Genomic DNA, 17,123 nt, shown 5'->3' with positions numbered 1-17,123 from the left:
TGCAGAGATGTTGACAATGAAGAGATAGAAATCCTCCATGTCCGCCATCGGTACGTCAAAAAATGTATGCATGCAAGAAGCTTCACGTGTAAGAAAATAAATAAATAATTAAAACGTTAGAGTAACAAATGACCTGCTATCTCTATTTTGCTGACATATAACGTTATCAATGTCACAAATTAACTATAAAATGGTACTTTCAAACATCAACGGACGCTCTTTGGTTATCATCGCAAAACCGGAAGTTAATAGCAGACTATTTCCACTTCGCCGTATTTATCTTTGTGTGTTTGGTTGTCAGGACAAGCCCCAGGACAAGAGGGCAGAACACCGGTCCTTTGGAAGCTCGCTTCATAAGCGGCTACACTGCAGTTACATGATGTACATACAGCCCGGCCTTTTACAGAAAGTACCCTTTTATTTGGTATGTTTGTTTTGATAGTCGTTTATTATTATTATTCTTTTTTAAATAAAGATATATGCTAGCTTATTAGCGACCAACATACTATTGCTACAAAGAGTCAAACGGTAGGAAACCGTTGTCAGAACTGTTGTCTTCTAGCAACTTAAAGAAGTCCAGACGCTTTTCTTTGCAAGCTCCTTTGACTACGATGACCTGGATGACTGAGAACCTTCACAGACACACCGCTGTCTTCATTATCTTCACGATTCAAGTTGAGTAAGTGGTACTGCTAACTTTACGTCAAAGCTCTCTAAGAAAGAAAGAAAAAGGGGGCACAATTTTGCTTAGCTGTCTAGGGTGATTAGATGTCTGCACAACATTTTTTTATTCCTTGTCCTCCTGCCCGTCTCACATCTAAAGACAGTGTCACACATTTTGACTGTATCTGCAGGACAAGCACTTTGTAAAGTCTATTTTTTACTCAGAAGGAAAGGCTTTTTTGTATTTATTGTAATTCTAGTCAGAACCAAGAAGACATTGTCTTGAATACAGTGGAAACAACCACATAGAAATTGAAGCAGCCAGTATATTCTAAGAAACAGAGGTTTTCTCTTTTTTTGCTAGTTATTTTTTAATTTTGCACAGAGAGGGAAATATGGTGGTAACAAAAAAGTTAAAATTGTCAGATACAACAGGTATCTGACAATCAGGAAAACAGGTATGCCAATCCACCAGTACATATGAACTGAAAACCAAAAAACAATTAGCAGCTGCAACGATGGTGAAATTGAAAAGAATACGACATTAAGCATCCTTTTATCTTCATCTTTTATCAAGAGAGTTGAAACTATAATATATTTAGCATATACATGATAAATGCCAGTGTTGTAAAATTGTTTTTTCCATTTGTTTGTTTTTTATTATTATCATTTTAAATTTAGATATGAACATTTCAAGCTACAAAGCTGACATGTCCCACTTTGTCCCACACAACAAACCCCATGTCTGCCCAACAACCAGTTTGGCGGGATCTGGTCAACCAAAGTGCTGATATTTTTACTTATATAAAAATAATAATAATACACTTATCTTCTGTTCAGGTATGTAAGTAAATAACTATAATTTGGAATCATAATAAAAACAAATAATACTATTTAATAGTAAACAGCAAATTTGTAAATTCATCGATAACATTGATAATTACATTTTAACATTAAAGTATAATTTTACTTAAATAGCTTGCACATGCTGGTGGATAAACCATTACAGAAACATAATTACCAACACTGTTAATTTTGGATTGGGTGGTGGTCTAATAAATCTTTTAAGCCGTTTATATGTAAAAATCATTTGATAAATGAAGTATTTCTCAATGCATTTCAACCTATGATCTAATGTTTATACATGGTCATATGATTTTAATGTTCCAGTGTGGGTGACACTCAATATATTTGATATACTGACTTATTAAATGGCTAAAAAAAGATTTTAAACACGCCTTTCTGAATGGTGGCGCTATTGCATAAACATGCCATTAGAGGGCGCTTTGGTAGAAATTCTTGATACTCAGGCATGACGTCGAAGTTTTTTTTAATGTATTTATTAGTGACCTACACGAGTCACGACCATGTGCTAATGTTCTATGTATAAGTCATAAGCTATCGTTCTAAATGGCCAGTCTTGTCCAGAAATGTCGTAGTTTCTAACTGACTTTCAATAAGGCATTTATAAATTCTAATGTAGTTTATTACATAGGTGAGGAACATTAATCGTCTCATTACCACGTGATTTTCTGCTGTCAAAATATGGGTCCTGGCACTCATGTGGACGTTATTTTGGCACGTATCACTCACTTAAACCTTGTTCTGAGACACACAGATGACTTTGATTTTGTGGGTGATGGGTGTAAGTGCAATGTTAGCGAGAAACTTGTTTTATCCAGATGTTCTGCACCATGTTTTTTCTCTAAAGCTGGAGCAGGATGAAGGCAGCCTTCCGACTTAACATTGTCAATTATTACTCACTTATACAAGTTCTAAAACAGTATTAAGCATTAATTAAATTAGGCCAGTGGTTACAACTGAAAGGGCTTTACAAAATGAGCCTTTATATGAAATGCTTCTGAAAACGACATAATCATATCTTTGTCCTGTTGTGTAACTGAAAACAATTTATGCTGTTTCCTGTTGCTTATATTATGTTACTTATAATCTTTCTATGCTTGCAGGTAAGACAGACAGACTGAGACTAAAATAATGTAAGAGTCTGTCCAGTATATCCTCTTGAAGAACACTATCTGACATTACTTTTAATGAATTCTAACCTGATATATGTTCATGTTGAAGGTCTGATCTAAAATACTACATGTCACTGTCTGTGACTGTGGGTGTCATGTTGGTGGGCCTGTCGTACACAATCTGTTTAGCCTCCCAGTGGATTTATGGTTGGCCTGACAAGCCTGGGTATAAGAAGTACATAGAAGCTCTTAATCCAAGGTAACTTTTAAAATACTTTAGATGTGTTCTCTGTTTTTATTTTGCATTTTTGTTCCACTCATTGAGCAGAGTCTGTTTTTAAGGTTTGTTTATGTGTTTGTGTTCTTAATCAGGCGAATATATCGTCTCAGCTTTGTTACGCTGGATCTTCTCAAATACCTGCGGTATGCCAGACTTTACTTTCAACTGAAGTCATGGTATAACGATGAGAGGAACCTTAAGTATTACGAAAAGGTATTTTAAGGATAACTTGCTGAGAAAATCTACCTGTTTTGTTGAAAAATTTGTCAGTAATCAGTTTGTTTGTGTGGACACTTAATAGGGCATCACATTTGGTCGCAGAGGCAACAAGCTGGACTTGTACCACCCTCCAAATGTAGACAAGTTAGAAGATATGCCATCACCAGTTGTAATATTTATCTATGGAGGTGCTTGGAGTTCAGGAGAAAGGTCCACTTACTGTTTACTGAGCAGGCAGATGGCTGAAGAACTGAAAGCAACTGTAATTTGTCCTGATTACTGCACATATCCAAAGGTGAGAGCTTCTGAACAACACAGTAAAAGCGGGGGGGGGTGTTATTCAAATATTAAACTTCTAAACTACTCTTGGCTGACTCTCATCAACAGGGGAATGTTTTAGGGATGGTCCAAGATATCGCTGACTGCTTGATTTGGGTCCACGAGAATGGAGAGAAATTCAACTTTGACAAAGTAAGACAGCTTAGTATTATTTAAGTATTCTTTGGAACATGAATAATAAGCTGCCTATATCTGTACAATCAAACAAACCTCCTGAAATATAATTAATCAATAACAATAGCTACCATGACCCAAAATACTGACTTTTACAAATGTTACATATTCATATACATGCGTTTTTACAGATTAAGTAAATGTTTTATTTATTTTGTAGAATAATTCTGACAGCTTCTGCATCATGTCTTTTCCTATTTTTTAATTTTTGACACTGTTTTGGATTGTGACTGGTGGTTGAAGTGAAGTAATGTAACTTATTTATCATTATTTATTCAACATAAACTGGAAACAGATTTTTAGGTCTTGTTTAACCCTCTGAGCAGTAAAAATCTTCTTTTTGGTGTCGTTTCCACATGTTGATTAAAAACCACATCATCATACAGAAGTAGTTTGAATGATTTCCCGACCCTAGAAACTGAGCCGTGTAAGGAGGATTCAGCAAAATCTCAGGAGGGACACTCAGACCTTTCTCTCCATGCAAACGGCCCCAGTACAAGCTGGAGACTGTGGTTTGATAAAGTTAACAGAACCAAATTAATCTGACACCGTCCACCCCTTGGCTGTGTCCAATACCTACTGGTAATGATTTATTGCCAGCAAACCAAACCAAACTCTCGATATGGTTGTAAAGGGTTTGGATAACCTGGGCCAGATACACCATACTCCCAAAACAAACCCAAGAAAGACACCATGAGGAATGTGGTTGAACATGGTGAAATCTCAAAGTTCATAAAACACTTCTAGGCTAGTTGGGCAAACTCCCACATTACTTTCAGTCCTCAAGAGAATAAAGAGCTCTTCTAGTCTTCACAATCAGGATCAAAACCACATTGTTCCTGTAACCAAGGTCCACCTAACTGGCTCTCCTCTCTAATACCCTGGGACAGTCCTTCCAAGAAGCCTGACGGGTGTGATCCAGCAAGACAATTGCATAACCTGCAAAGCCTTAGGGAATCGTGGGTGAATCTCTACCACCAATGAGTTTTTTTTAACTACATCAGTGACCTTGCCCTCATTAATGTCTGAGTCCTCCTCTTCATTCCCAAACTCTGCTTTCAGCACCGAAGCAGTCAGTGGGATTGAGGAGGTCCCACAAGTCAACCAAGCTTCGGACTGCTTCTTCAGCTTGACTGGATTAAGGGTTATTCCTGTGACAGGTATCAGCCACCTTACAGCTGAAACCCTTTACAGCAGCTTCAGCAATGGTTTTGCAGAGCGTGGTTCACTTGGACTCAGTGTCCTTAGCATCTCTCAGAATGTTGTCGAAGTTCTGAAGTTGCCCCCAACGTACCTTCACTACACAAAGCGTGTGCAGCATGCTCCTGCATCACCTGATCCTAGTCATCACCAGGTGATCAGCTAATAGCTCAGTTTCCCTCCTCACCTATACGGCATGCTGCCACAGATCTGATGATACGATTACAAAATAAATCGCAGCGCGACCTAGGATGTCCTGGGACTAAGTGCATATATGAATGCTTTTATACTCATTCACAAATTGTTTGTTATAAACGTTAAAAAATACATATATCTAATCACATACAGCATGCTGTTCTGTTTTTTATAGGATAACATTGTATTAATTGGGCATTCAGCAGGTGCACATTTGTGTACACTCACCACACTGTTTCTTGTTGATACAAGAGAGGAGCTTTCCATAGAGCCAGACAAGCAGCAGGAAGTCTTCCTGTTAATAAGAGGAATTATTGGTAAGAAATGAAGTTCATCATCTAAAGAAATGTTTTTTAATTTTATACTAAACTTTCATGATGTAATATTTGCCACATACATAGCTAAATTATTGATGGAGATTGTAAAACACATTTTGAGCATTTTTAGCTAATCTGTGGTTCCTCTTCCTTTATTTATACTTTATAAGTTAGGTTAACTGTTTTATATTCTGGACAGGTCTGAGTGGCGTCTACAACACTGTGGAACATTATGAACATGAACAGAAACGAGGAATCGAATACCTCTCTGACATGCACAGAGCAATGACTGGTGTGGAAAACCTTCCATTCTACTCACCAACACACTTACTGAAGAAGCTCAGCCAGGACAAAGTCAGCAGGTGAAGAGAAAAGGATAAAAAATGGGTTTAAAACCAATTATAATTCTAAAATCTAGTGCATCAGTTATTTATTTGAAATGCAAACACACTACAGACATTTATTTACTACAGTCCTTTTTATTCTGACAGATTGCCTCCATTCGCCTTGCTCCATGGGACCAATGACATTGTCGTTCCTGCTGAATCTACCATGAGATTCTCTGAGCTTCTCACTTCGCGCTCTGTTAAGTTGTCATTGAATCTGCTTCCCAGAGCGAGCCACACTGATATCCCCGTTGACCTCATGGTGTCAAACAGACGCCTCTACCATCCAATCTACGGATACATCAACGAAGAGTTCAGAAAACTTCTGGGTACTTGCACATCATTAGAAAAACATTCAAAAATCTGTAATACATACTGAATGATCCATACATTTATGTTTTAGATACTTGTTCTTATACCTCAAATGAACCATTTAACTTTGAGTTTGGTTTAACACTTTCTGAGTTAATAACACTGTCATTATATTTTAACAATACTGTGATTGTGTGGGAGAGTTGTTCTCTACGATGCTTTCAAATAAATAATCACAAAGTAAAATAAGTTGTGGAGAAATGTGCGCTAGTAAGAATTGCACTGATACACAGTATTAAAAGTTGAATACAGTTAACAAATCTGTAGCTGTTGTTTAATTATCAAATTTGAGAATTTTCAAGTGTTTTATTTGATACTCTAAAAGTACGTGTATAATATATTGTAACAGCACATTAATAACCCAAGTTTTATTGACAAATGAAGTACAGTCATCATTTTTACACCTACTTGAAATTATTATGCCTAATATTCCAAAATTCAATGTTGTTACATCTTGTGATAGTGTTAAAATCTAACCCGTCACTCTTTTTGATATACATGTATTTACAGAGAGCAAAATATTTTGGGAAGTCTTGAATGATTAGCAATTTTTGAGCCAGTATAACTTTGAAACAGTACATAAATACCATCAGATTTTCACTGCAGAACAATAGTAACCATGTTCTGTAAAACTTAATTGCTTTAAAATGTTTGAATTTTGAGCATTATTTACAAAAAATGTGTGTCAAATGTTTTTACTGCAAGTAGAATAGAATAAAACTTTGGTCTGTATCAACTGTGCAGGAAATCAAAATAGTAAGACAAGGGGAATAAATAACCAACAAGAGGAATATGTACAAAACAAGGGGAAGGAGTTGGTTGGTGTATGGAGTCTGTGTGTGAGTGACCTGAGGGATGAGGCCACTCAGATCATGAATCAGACCATAGCTCAGATTGGTGGGTGGGTGGGGTGGAGGTGTGGGACTTGATTCACCTGAGGTATGAAATCTCTACACATCATATTCACTGTCTGGCCTTTGACGAGATAAACTGATCACGTTCTTGTGTTTGCAAAAAAACTACACGAAAAAACACCTAAAGAAATAAAAGCTGTTGTGAGAAACTCCTGCCAAATATCAATGTCCTATAGTTTCAGCTGGTTTGGGAATATCAGATGACCTCAGGAGCTGGCTTGATTAATCCCTTGTTGGAGGGAGTTAAGTAATGCCAGTACTGTGCCAAGCAAGCTAAAAGGGCAATTAAAAAACAAAAAGCACCTTTTGAGAAAGACTTTGCCTTCTTCAAAATAATAATAATAATAATTGCTGGATCTGAACCACCAGAGGCAGCAAGACTGTTTTCAGATTGTGTGAATGGAGGTAAGTTTTGGGCTAGTAGAGCGTAGCTCACAAAGATGGCTTCATCTGAAGTGTAATCTGAAAAAAAAAAAAACTTTCCAGGTTACATAGTATATTCCTGGTAAATATGAATAAAACTGTAACATATCAAATTACTTGCCTCAAGGTGCATTGTAAGGTAAGGTAGACCCTACAATAATAGATACAGAGAAAAACCCAACAATCAAATGACCCCCTATGAGCAAGCACTTTGGCGACAGTGGGAAGGAAAAACTCCCTTTCAACAGGAAGAAACCTCCAGCAGAACCAGGCTCAGCGAGGAGGGGCCATCTGCTGCGACATGCTGTGGACAAGAGCCAGAAATTAACAACAAGTGTGACTTAATGCAGAGAGGTCTATTAATGTTGAGTGAGAAAGGTGACTGAAAAGGAACTACTTGATGCAGCGTGGAAATCCCCCACCAATCTACACCTATTGCAGCATAACTAAGGGAGGATTCAGGGTCACCTGATCCAGCTCTAACTATATGCTTTAGCAAAAAGGAACGTTTTAAGCCTAATCTTAAAAGTAGAGTCTCTAGAGTGTCTGTCTCCTGAATCCAAACTGGAAGGTGGTTCCATAGAAGAGGGGCCTGAATTCTAAATCAGTTGTGGTAATGGACTATATATAGTTCTACTATCATGAGCATTTTCCAGAATAATAATTGTAAATCCTATTTTAGTTCAAATAGATCCCCCCGGGTTCCTGTATTTGGCTACCTGGTATGTCATTCTACTAATAATAAAAGACCAATAATTTTAATGGACTTAATGACAAAACAAAAGCTAATGTATTCAGCTTACACCCACACAGAATCAGGAATGAATGTCAGGTGTTAATATGTTTATATCACTCTACATGACATAATTCAATTGATGATAGTGTTAAACTGTAAGTGACAAATGCTGTGAATAGTTACCACAGCATTCAGAATGGGCTGACTGTGCGCTCAGTGCAGCTGAATGGCTCTCATTCACTAAGTGGCTTCATTTCCACTGCAGCTTTACAAAAAGCACCTGGGACTCCCCACATTGTGGCAGACGGAGGAAGAACCACACACCAACTCAAGGCTTGAGGCTCCGCTCTGTGTGGCCAACTATAACAATAACCCTCAGGTTGGACAGTAGCTCTGCTTTCCTTGAATTGGCAGTGCTGAAGCGAAGGTTTTCCATGGTCAGGGCCAGCAAAACCCCTTAATTTATAGAGAATGTCTCTGATGCTAGATGGACATTAATACAACACAGAGGTGTAATAAATAGTTGCATTTGTAGGGATAATTTACTACAAACATATTACATTAGCACCGAACATTTCTGACAAAGCACTTTTATACAAGTACTCCCCCCCCACGTCTAATTACTTCCTCTCTAACGGATCAGAGAGTACGGCAGGGTTCAGTGTTTTGCCCGGTACTTTGGCTAGAATATCCCTGATTTGTGTAGTCCTTAAAGCTTTAAACCACTAATGATGATACTTCCTTTTATCTTTCCATCTTAACTCACTATCGTCTTCTAGCTTCAGTCTCTGAACAGATTTGACTGAAAATGTTTTGTTGCAAGTGACATAATTCTACCCCCCTCTAGTGGCCATACACTGCCAGTGCTCATATTTTATGTACTGATAAATTACTTATGGACAGTGGCCGATTAATGTAGGAAAGTTACCACAAATACCTCTGATCTTTATTATGAGTTATTGTATGGTTATTAAATGGCACCTGCAAGATAATTATACTTCTGCTCTCACTACTTTATTTTGGGATTTAGTATTTTGTCCAACAAACAAAGGACACATTTAGGATCATTAAAAGCTGTATCAGTTTTGAAGAAAGACCACAGATTATTTTTTTCTAATTGTCAAATATATTCATTCAATTTAATTTCAATTTTATTTTATTTATAAAGTATACATATACTCTTCATAGTAAACATTTGCCAGTCGTTTACGTGAATCAGCATTGATTCACACAGAAATGAAGAATGAAAGTTGATGAATGAATAAAAAACTGGATAAATTAGCCAAACATTACCAAACCAAAGCCAGCTCCAGCAGTTTGGAATGGTTGGAGCTGCAGATGGAAGAAAATACATTAAAATTTGAAATGAAACACCCTTAATGAATTTCCAACAGCCTTTTAGGGAGGAACCAACCATTTAAAAGTGGCTGTTCTCACACCCCAAACAGCACTGGAAATGAATACATTTCAATGTTATGATGTGTGATGTGAAAAAACAACAACATTTTAGTGACCTAAAGTAAAAATTAAAAAATAGACCTTCGGAAAAAATATAACTGAAATCATTTTGAGAACTTAAGAAACTAACTAAAATAAAGTAAATTAAAATAAAGATGGCGTATCCTCAGTTTTGATATTTGTTCATTTGGAAAAATTTGTTTTCACAAACTGCAAGATTAGGGTTTTATTGATATTTCAAGTGAGGCTTTGGGTGTCTAAACGCCTGTGAGCCAACTGCTTTCTAAAATTCTGCTTAAACTGTAATATCTATGCTCATTTATCTTGCCTCTGGTATTTGTTAGAAATAAAATAATAAGTAATAAAGACTAAAACTAAGTAAAGAAACAAAAAGTCAAAATAAGATTAAAATAATGGTAGGAACATGCAAAAACTATAATGCCTTTTGTTTTTTATATTAAAATAATTTAATTGTTGTCTGAAGATAATATTGATCCATTTGGGCAGGAGATGGGGACCTTTTTTATTTTTATTTAATGCCTAAGTCTTTAATCTTGTCAAACTGAATGACGCACTGGCAGACAGACAGAGCTGACCGCTCAGTGAAAATGACGAATCTGCGGATGCAACATCTGGAGCACGGGGAGTGGAGTCTGTAAATAAATCTAACCACCAAAAACCAGTTAACGTGGAACACCCTGCGTGAAAACGGGGCAGAAACGTGGGGCAGGTCTGTAAATGTAAATATGAATTGTAACACTTTTCCCATTTCCATAATCTGCTGATATGATATGATTGGGCTGTTAAACCTACAGGGGAACTACGAACATTATGGTGCTGTACTATCGAGTTGTCTTGCATGAAGACCACAGATAAGCGCCATAAATCAAACTCATGTCAGGTCTAATGGGTCGAAGTGCGTTTAAGGTTCGCTTACATTACCCTTTCTAAAATCTGTTGCCGTGTTGCGAGCCTTTTGAATTGTCGTGAATTGATTTACACTTCGGGTAAGCTGGGACAAGAAATGGAATTTCAACTTTTGCATTGAAGTTGTTTGTTTTTCTTCTGTGGTTCTCGTTTACTTGACCTGCATGAAACAACACAGTATGAACGTTGACATGTGCTTCAGTCATCCGCAGTGACATTATTAAGTGCAGGTGGGTTCTCTTCACTGCTCTTCTTCTTTTTTTATATATATAGAGAGAGAGATATATATTTAGTTTTTGTTTGCATTTGTCCTCCACCTCTACTCATTCGCCCAACGAGGTCGTGACAGAGAAGACAAACGTACTTTGGCAACAAAACGTCCAACGGTAGGAGAACTGCGAAAATACGTGACAGAAAACTTATATTAAATTCCATACCAGAACTATTTGATATACAGATCGCGTTTATCAGTTTATTATCAAGAGTTATTAAGTGCTCATATGATTTTTAAAATTATTCTCGAGTGAAAGCGCCTTTCTGAATAATGGTACGTCCTATAAAACCCCACTAGAGAGTGCTGTGGTACAATTTTAAGGACAACCATCACTAAGCTATTCCAATTCTTTATGAAAGCTATTCATAAGTAAATGGTTTTGTGTTTGTGAATTATGTAAAAAGCCATGTACTAATGTTCTGAAAGTCCTAAGCCATTAAATACAAATATACACATCAGCCAACTTTAATAAGTGCCTTCAAATTTGCCTTCAAATGGACCAAGCAGCCAAGAACGTCCAAGCACAGATATAATCTTTAAATTATGTTTTTTTTTTATTATATCCCAGAAAAGATAAGAGGTTATTTCAAAAATACACAATAATAGAAATAAGCTATTTTAAGAACTATGTAGGCCTATAAAAGAGGTAAACTAAACAGACTTCTACTCAAAAAATATCATAACTCAACAAACTGACCTATTTAGTAACTGAATAAACCTTCTTTTAGCATCAGATTTTGTTTTGGGGTATTTCGGTGGGCCTATGTGAAATGTAGCTTCAGTTTCCTGTTCTTAACTTATGTGGTCTGCTGCTGCTGTAGCTCATCTGCTTCAAGTTTCAACCTGCTGTGCTCTTCTGCATACCTTGGCTATAATGAGTGGCTATTTGAATTACTGTTGTCTTCCTATCAACTCAAAGCAGTCTGTCCATTCTTCTTTGACCTCTGACATCAAGTAGACATTTTCACCCAGAGAAACTCAAGACTTTCAGTCTGCCTTGAAGCATTCCAAGGGTGTATAGTATACCCAGAACATGGTTGAGACACATCTCTCGGCTGGCCTGGGAACAACTCAGCGTTTCTCCGGATAAGCTGAAGAAGGTGGCTGGGGAGGGGGAAGTTTGTGCTCTCTGCTTAGGCTACTGTCCCCACAACTTGACCCTGACTAAGCAGAAGAGGATGGATGGACGAACAGATGGAAAAATATTCTCTGCAAACTCCAGAGAAACCCGAGAGATTGTTGTGTGGAAAAATCCCAGTAAATCCCAGTGAGTCCCCGGAGTTTTTGAACTTCTCAGACCAGTCCTTCTGGCACCAATAACCAAGCCGCATTCAAAGTCACTTAAATCACTTTTCTTCTTCATTCTGATGCCCAGTTTTAATGTTGTGGCTCACTTCATGAGCCACAACATTAATTAAAACCCTGTGAAAGATGTAGTGAAAAATGTCATCATCATCATCACATCACGATGCAGTTTTCTGGTGTCAAAATTTTGGTCCTGTCATTTATGTGGATTTTTCTTTGAATGTCCACTCCACTCATCATGCACTCAAGCCTTTTTGCCTCTGATGCTTAGTTTGATCCTTTGTGCACAGAAGGAGGGTGAATGAAGCATCAAATAACTCGTTTTTATGTGCATGTGAAATGAGACTAAAGCAGAAAGCCTGGGTTAACAGAAAAAGACCTAATATTGTTAATAATTACGGCTTAAGTAAAACATTATTAAATTAAGTAGTTACAACTAAAAGTCTTTACAAAATGAGCTTTAATATGACACACTTCTGAAAACTGCAATCGTAACTTTGTGCCATCATTTCTCTGAAAACAATTTATACTGTTTTCTATTACTTATGTTTTGTTACTTATAATTTATATTTTTTATGTTTGCAGGTAGGAAAGATAAAGCCATAAAGAATGTAAGATCCTAAGTATAATGCAAAAGTTAAGTATATCCTCTTGAAGATCACAAACTAAGTGTACTTTTAATGAATCTTAACATAATATATGTTGCTTTTAAAGGTCTGATATAAAATATTACATGTCACTGTCTGTGACTGTGGGTGTCATGTTGGTGGGCCTGCTCTACTCCATCTGTTTAGCCTGTCAGTGGATTTATGGTTGGCCTGACAAGCCTGGGTATAAGAAGTACATAGAAGCTCTTAATCCAAGGTAACTTTTAAAATAATTTACACATGTTCCTTTATTGTCTTTTGTTTTGTTTGATGTTTTTGTTTTATTGGCCCACTCATTGAGCAGTATGTTTGTAATTTTCATTTACGCTTTTGGCCTCTTCATCAGGCGAATATATCGTCTGACCCTCACTACACTGGATCTTCTCAAATACCTGCAGTATTGGAAAGTTTACTTTCAGCTGAAGTCATGGTATAACGATGAGAGGAATCTAAAGTATTATGAAAAGGTAGGTTAAGGATAACTCACTGAGAAAATCTACCTGTTTTCTTGATTATTATTTACAATCAATGACGTTATCAGTTGAGTTAGTGCTGAAGAACGTGTGAATAATCAGTTTGTTTGTGTGGACGCTTGACAGGGCATCACGTTTGGCCGCAGAGGCAACAAGCTGGACTTATACCACCCTCCAAATGTAAGGAAGCTGCCATCACCGGCGGTAGTATTTGTCTACGGAGGTGCATGGGGCACAGGAGAAAGGTCCACTTACTGTTTACTGGGGAGTCGGATGGCTGAAGAACTGAAAGCAACTGTAATTTGTCCTGATTACTGCACATATCCAAAGGTGAGAGATTTTAAACAACACACAGTAATCACAAGGATGTTATGAGTCATAACATCCTTGAATCACAACTTATGAATGATAATATTTTATCGCATATGTGTGTTAGTTGATAAAATACATATTGAATTTAAATTAGGTAAACCAAAAATGTAAATTTACAGGACAAAGATCAACTTTCATTTTAAATAATAAAGTTGTTTCTAAACTGACTCTTGGTTGACTGTGATTGTCAGGGGAATGTTTTAGGGATGGTCCAAGATATCACTGACTGCTTGATTTGGGCCCACCAGAATGGAGAGAAATTCAACTTTGACAAAGTAAGACAGCTTAGTATTATTTAACCTCCTAGGACCTGGCTTCCACATATGTGGACATCACATTTTGGGTTATTTAGACCAAAATACTTAATTTTGCTCTACAAGCGCCTGATATCCACTTACGAGGACATTATACTGCTACTGTTCTATCAAGATTTTAAATGAATATCCTCATATGCGGCTCTTATTTTTCTTAAAAACAAAAATAAGGTAAAAAAAAAAAATCTGGTAATTCTTTGTTTTTACATTCATTGGGCCCCAATATGCCCAAATATCAAAGAAAAATTAAAAATGCATGTCGTGGAAGAGTTCGGGTCTTAGGAGGTTAAGGATTCTTTATAAAAATTAATAATGAACCAGTTACCTCTGTGCTAGGCACAGAGCTAGGCATGCAAGGACTCCTGATATTCTGATATTTACCAACTTCCTCACTGCCCAGGGAAAACTCTAAAACACTGCTGCTCAGCTGTGTCGGTCTAGAATTAAAGCAGTGCTAAGTTTTGAGCCCCTGTATACAGACTAATCATGCTTGTACTTTATCTTCGTCAGAGCCTTTTTAAAAATAAAATCATTGTGTATCTGTGCATTAACTTAATCTTCAGTAGGTAAAAATGTATAATCACGTACAGCATGCTGTTCTGTGTTGTATTTTTTTTTTTATAGGACAACATTGTATTAATTGGGCATTCAGCAGGTGCACATTTGTGTACACTCACCACACTGTTTCTTGTTGATACAAGAGAGGAGCTTTCCATAGAGCCAGGCAAGCAGCAGGAAGTCTTGCTCTCGATAAGAGGAATTATTGGTAAGAAATGAAGTTCATCATTTAATATTAGTATTTGTTTTCCATAATGGTCTTCCCCTACAGTGATTCAATATATGCACATTTCAATATTGTGATGTTTGTCTCACTCTTTGTATATTACCAGATTGTATTATAGTCTACCTGAGCACTCAAAGACTTTGTGTAACTTGCCTCATTCAAGCACTCCCACAAACATTATTTTTCTATGTCTAAGTGCTTTTTTATCTAATATTCACACTGTGATGAACGCATCAGAGATATTTGTGCAGACTGAGCCAACCAGGGATCAAACCACCAACTATCTGATTAGCAGATGACCTGTTCTGTCTCCTAAGCTACAGACACATTTACTCATATTACTATTTTATTATAAGTACTTCATATTTTCACTTTTAAAAAATATGAAAATTAACAACTTAATCAAAAAATGACCTTTTTCTTTCCTGTTATTCTTAATAAGGTAGACTAATTGTTTTATATCCACCGGACAGGTCTGAGCGGCGTCTACAACATCGTGGACCATTATGAGCATGAACAGAAACGAGGAGTTGAACGAGTGTCCCCCATGCACAAAGCGATGAATGGTGTGGAAAACCTTCCATACTACTCACCAACACACTTACTAAAGAAGCTCAGCCAGGACAAAGTCAACAGGTAAGTGGAAAAGGATAAAAAAATGGGTTTAACACCAGTTCTGAAATCTAATACATCAATTCTTTATTGGAAACACAAACACACTACAGACATTTATTTACTACAGTCCTTTTTATTCTGACAGATTGCCTCCATTCGCTTTGCTCCATGGGACCAATGACATTATGGTTCCTGCTGAATCTACCATAAGATTCTCTGAGCTTCTCACTTTGCGCTCTGTTAAGATGTCATTGAATGTTCTTCATGGAGTCGCCCACACTGAGACTGCTGTTGATCTCATGGTGTTAAACAGACGCCTCTACCGTCCAATCTACAGATACATCAAAGAAGAGTTTAGAAAATTTCTGGGTACCTGCTGACTGCATGTGATTAGAAAAGTATTCACACAGCTCCAGTATGTGCTGAATTGTACTGTACTGTAAATTAAAATCAACCATTTAATTATGAGTTTGACTTGATTCTCTGAAGCTCTGATTTTATAAAACTAATATGATATTTTTAACAGTACTTTAATTATTTTGGAGAGATGCTCTTTATAGTGCTGTCAAATAAGTAATCACAAAGTGAAATCAATTATAGAACAGTAGGGTTTATTAGGAAGCTACACACAATATTCAAATCCAGTTACAAAATACCTATTATTGAATTAAATATTACATTCAAATGTTATCTTGTGTTAACATGTCATTACTTATTATTATTGCTTCACTTGCAACCAAAAACATCATAAATGTTTTAAGATCTTCAATGCAGACTAAAAAACCCAAACTTGATTGCCTTAAAATGTAAAAGTTCTAAATCTTATTTACAAAGATTGAATGCTAGATGTATATTATGTGTGTATTTACATGTAAGGACAGTAACAAGCACTTGTTACATTCATGCTTAACAGCCTTACAAACATTTGAATCTCACTGAGTAAAAACCGGGAAAGAAAACACAGAGATGATGTGTGCTAAACTGCACATTTTACAACATTCAAAGTTTTTTTTTTCTATGGACTCATGCTTGGAATACCAAATAGCCATAATTTCCCTCAATAGTTTATGATGTTTAAGTGTGTCTGCCTAGTGTTATGTTAAGCTGAGTCTTGTGAGCTAGTCAAACAAAGAAATGATTTAGAGTAGCTGTTCCCAAATACTGTGCCATAAGGGAAGTCCAGGTGTTCTCTGGGATTCTTCTGTCAACCAAATATTATTATACATGGGGAAAAAAGTAATAACTGGCATTTAAACACACTATATTAGTACACCAGATTCCCTGACAGATAACCAGGAGGTAAAACTGATCACCTCCTCCTGTCTGTAAACACGCACACAAGCACAAGTAAAACACCTGAAAACTGTCAACAGAAAACACTTGGCCATATTAAGCCAATTTTCTTTAGATATTAAAACAGTTGTGCCTTGAAACTTTTAGCCCTTTAAGGTGGCTTGGGCACAAATGTTTAAAACAAACAAACAAACTGATTCCAAGCGCTTTGCAAATGCTTTCCCCCTTTTGGCAATGGTCATTTAATTCTTTAGTTCTCTTATCAGCAGCATTTTCCCCAATAATTAGTTTAAATTAGGCTTTGGTTAAAATAGATTCCCAGATATTGGGTTAAACGTGACTGCATTTTAATAACGGCGAATGACTCTAATTCAGCTTCACTGTGTGCTCACCAAATGTCTGTTTACATTTTCAATCTTTGTTTCCACTTGCCGCCGTTTGCTTGAATAACCCTGCAGCGTTTACCC

General features: G+C 36.7%; 2 protein-coding genes across 15 annotated transcripts; both read left to right on the top strand.

Moving 5' to 3' along the window:
• The first annotated feature begins 286 nt into the window (after positions 1-286).
• LOC113034281 (uncharacterized) lies at positions 287-6,381 on the top strand. 2 transcript variants are annotated; one of them, XM_026188707.2, is made up of 9 exons: positions 287-674; positions 2,631-2,660; positions 2,749-2,898; positions 3,012-3,132; positions 3,221-3,433; positions 3,526-3,609; positions 5,222-5,363; positions 5,563-5,725; positions 5,855-6,381. In XM_026188707.2, coding segments are annotated over exons 2-9 (1,149 nt in total). In that variant the 5' UTR covers positions 287-674; positions 2,631-2,658; the 3' UTR covers positions 6,129-6,381. The 2 variants fall into 2 exon arrangements, with proteins under 2 accessions (XP_026044492.1, XP_080165480.1); XM_080309354.1 differs by having other exon boundaries at positions 287-679.
• A 3,868-nt stretch (positions 6,382-10,249) lies between these two features.
• On the top strand, positions 10,250-15,831 carry LOC113033517 (uncharacterized). Of its 13 annotated transcripts, none has more exons than XM_026187392.2 (10): positions 10,250-10,382; positions 11,812-12,120; positions 12,744-12,769; positions 12,873-13,022; positions 13,152-13,272; positions 13,405-13,608; positions 13,842-13,925; positions 14,589-14,730; positions 15,222-15,384; positions 15,509-15,831. In XM_026187392.2, coding segments are annotated over exons 3-10 (1,101 nt in total). In that variant the 5' UTR covers positions 10,250-10,382; positions 11,812-12,120; positions 12,744-12,767; the 3' UTR covers positions 15,744-15,831. The 13 variants fall into 13 exon arrangements, with proteins under 13 accessions (XP_026043177.1, XP_080165477.1, XP_026043180.1 ...); XM_026187389.2 differs by lacking the exon at positions 10,250-10,382 and adding an exon at positions 10,531-10,809; XM_080309345.1 differs by lacking the exons at positions 10,250-10,382; positions 11,812-12,120 and adding exons at positions 10,536-10,579; positions 10,758-10,809.
• Positions 15,832-17,123: the final 1,292 nt, after the last annotated feature.

This window comes from Astatotilapia calliptera, chromosome 12 (assembly GCF_964374335.1).
Source record: "Astatotilapia calliptera chromosome 12, fAstCal68.1, whole genome shotgun sequence".
Classification (NCBI taxonomy): domain Eukaryota; kingdom Metazoa; phylum Chordata; class Actinopteri; order Cichliformes; family Cichlidae; genus Astatotilapia; species Astatotilapia calliptera.
The sequence above is the reverse complement of the archived record's forward strand: the minus strand, read 5'-3'. Positions and strand labels throughout refer to the sequence as shown.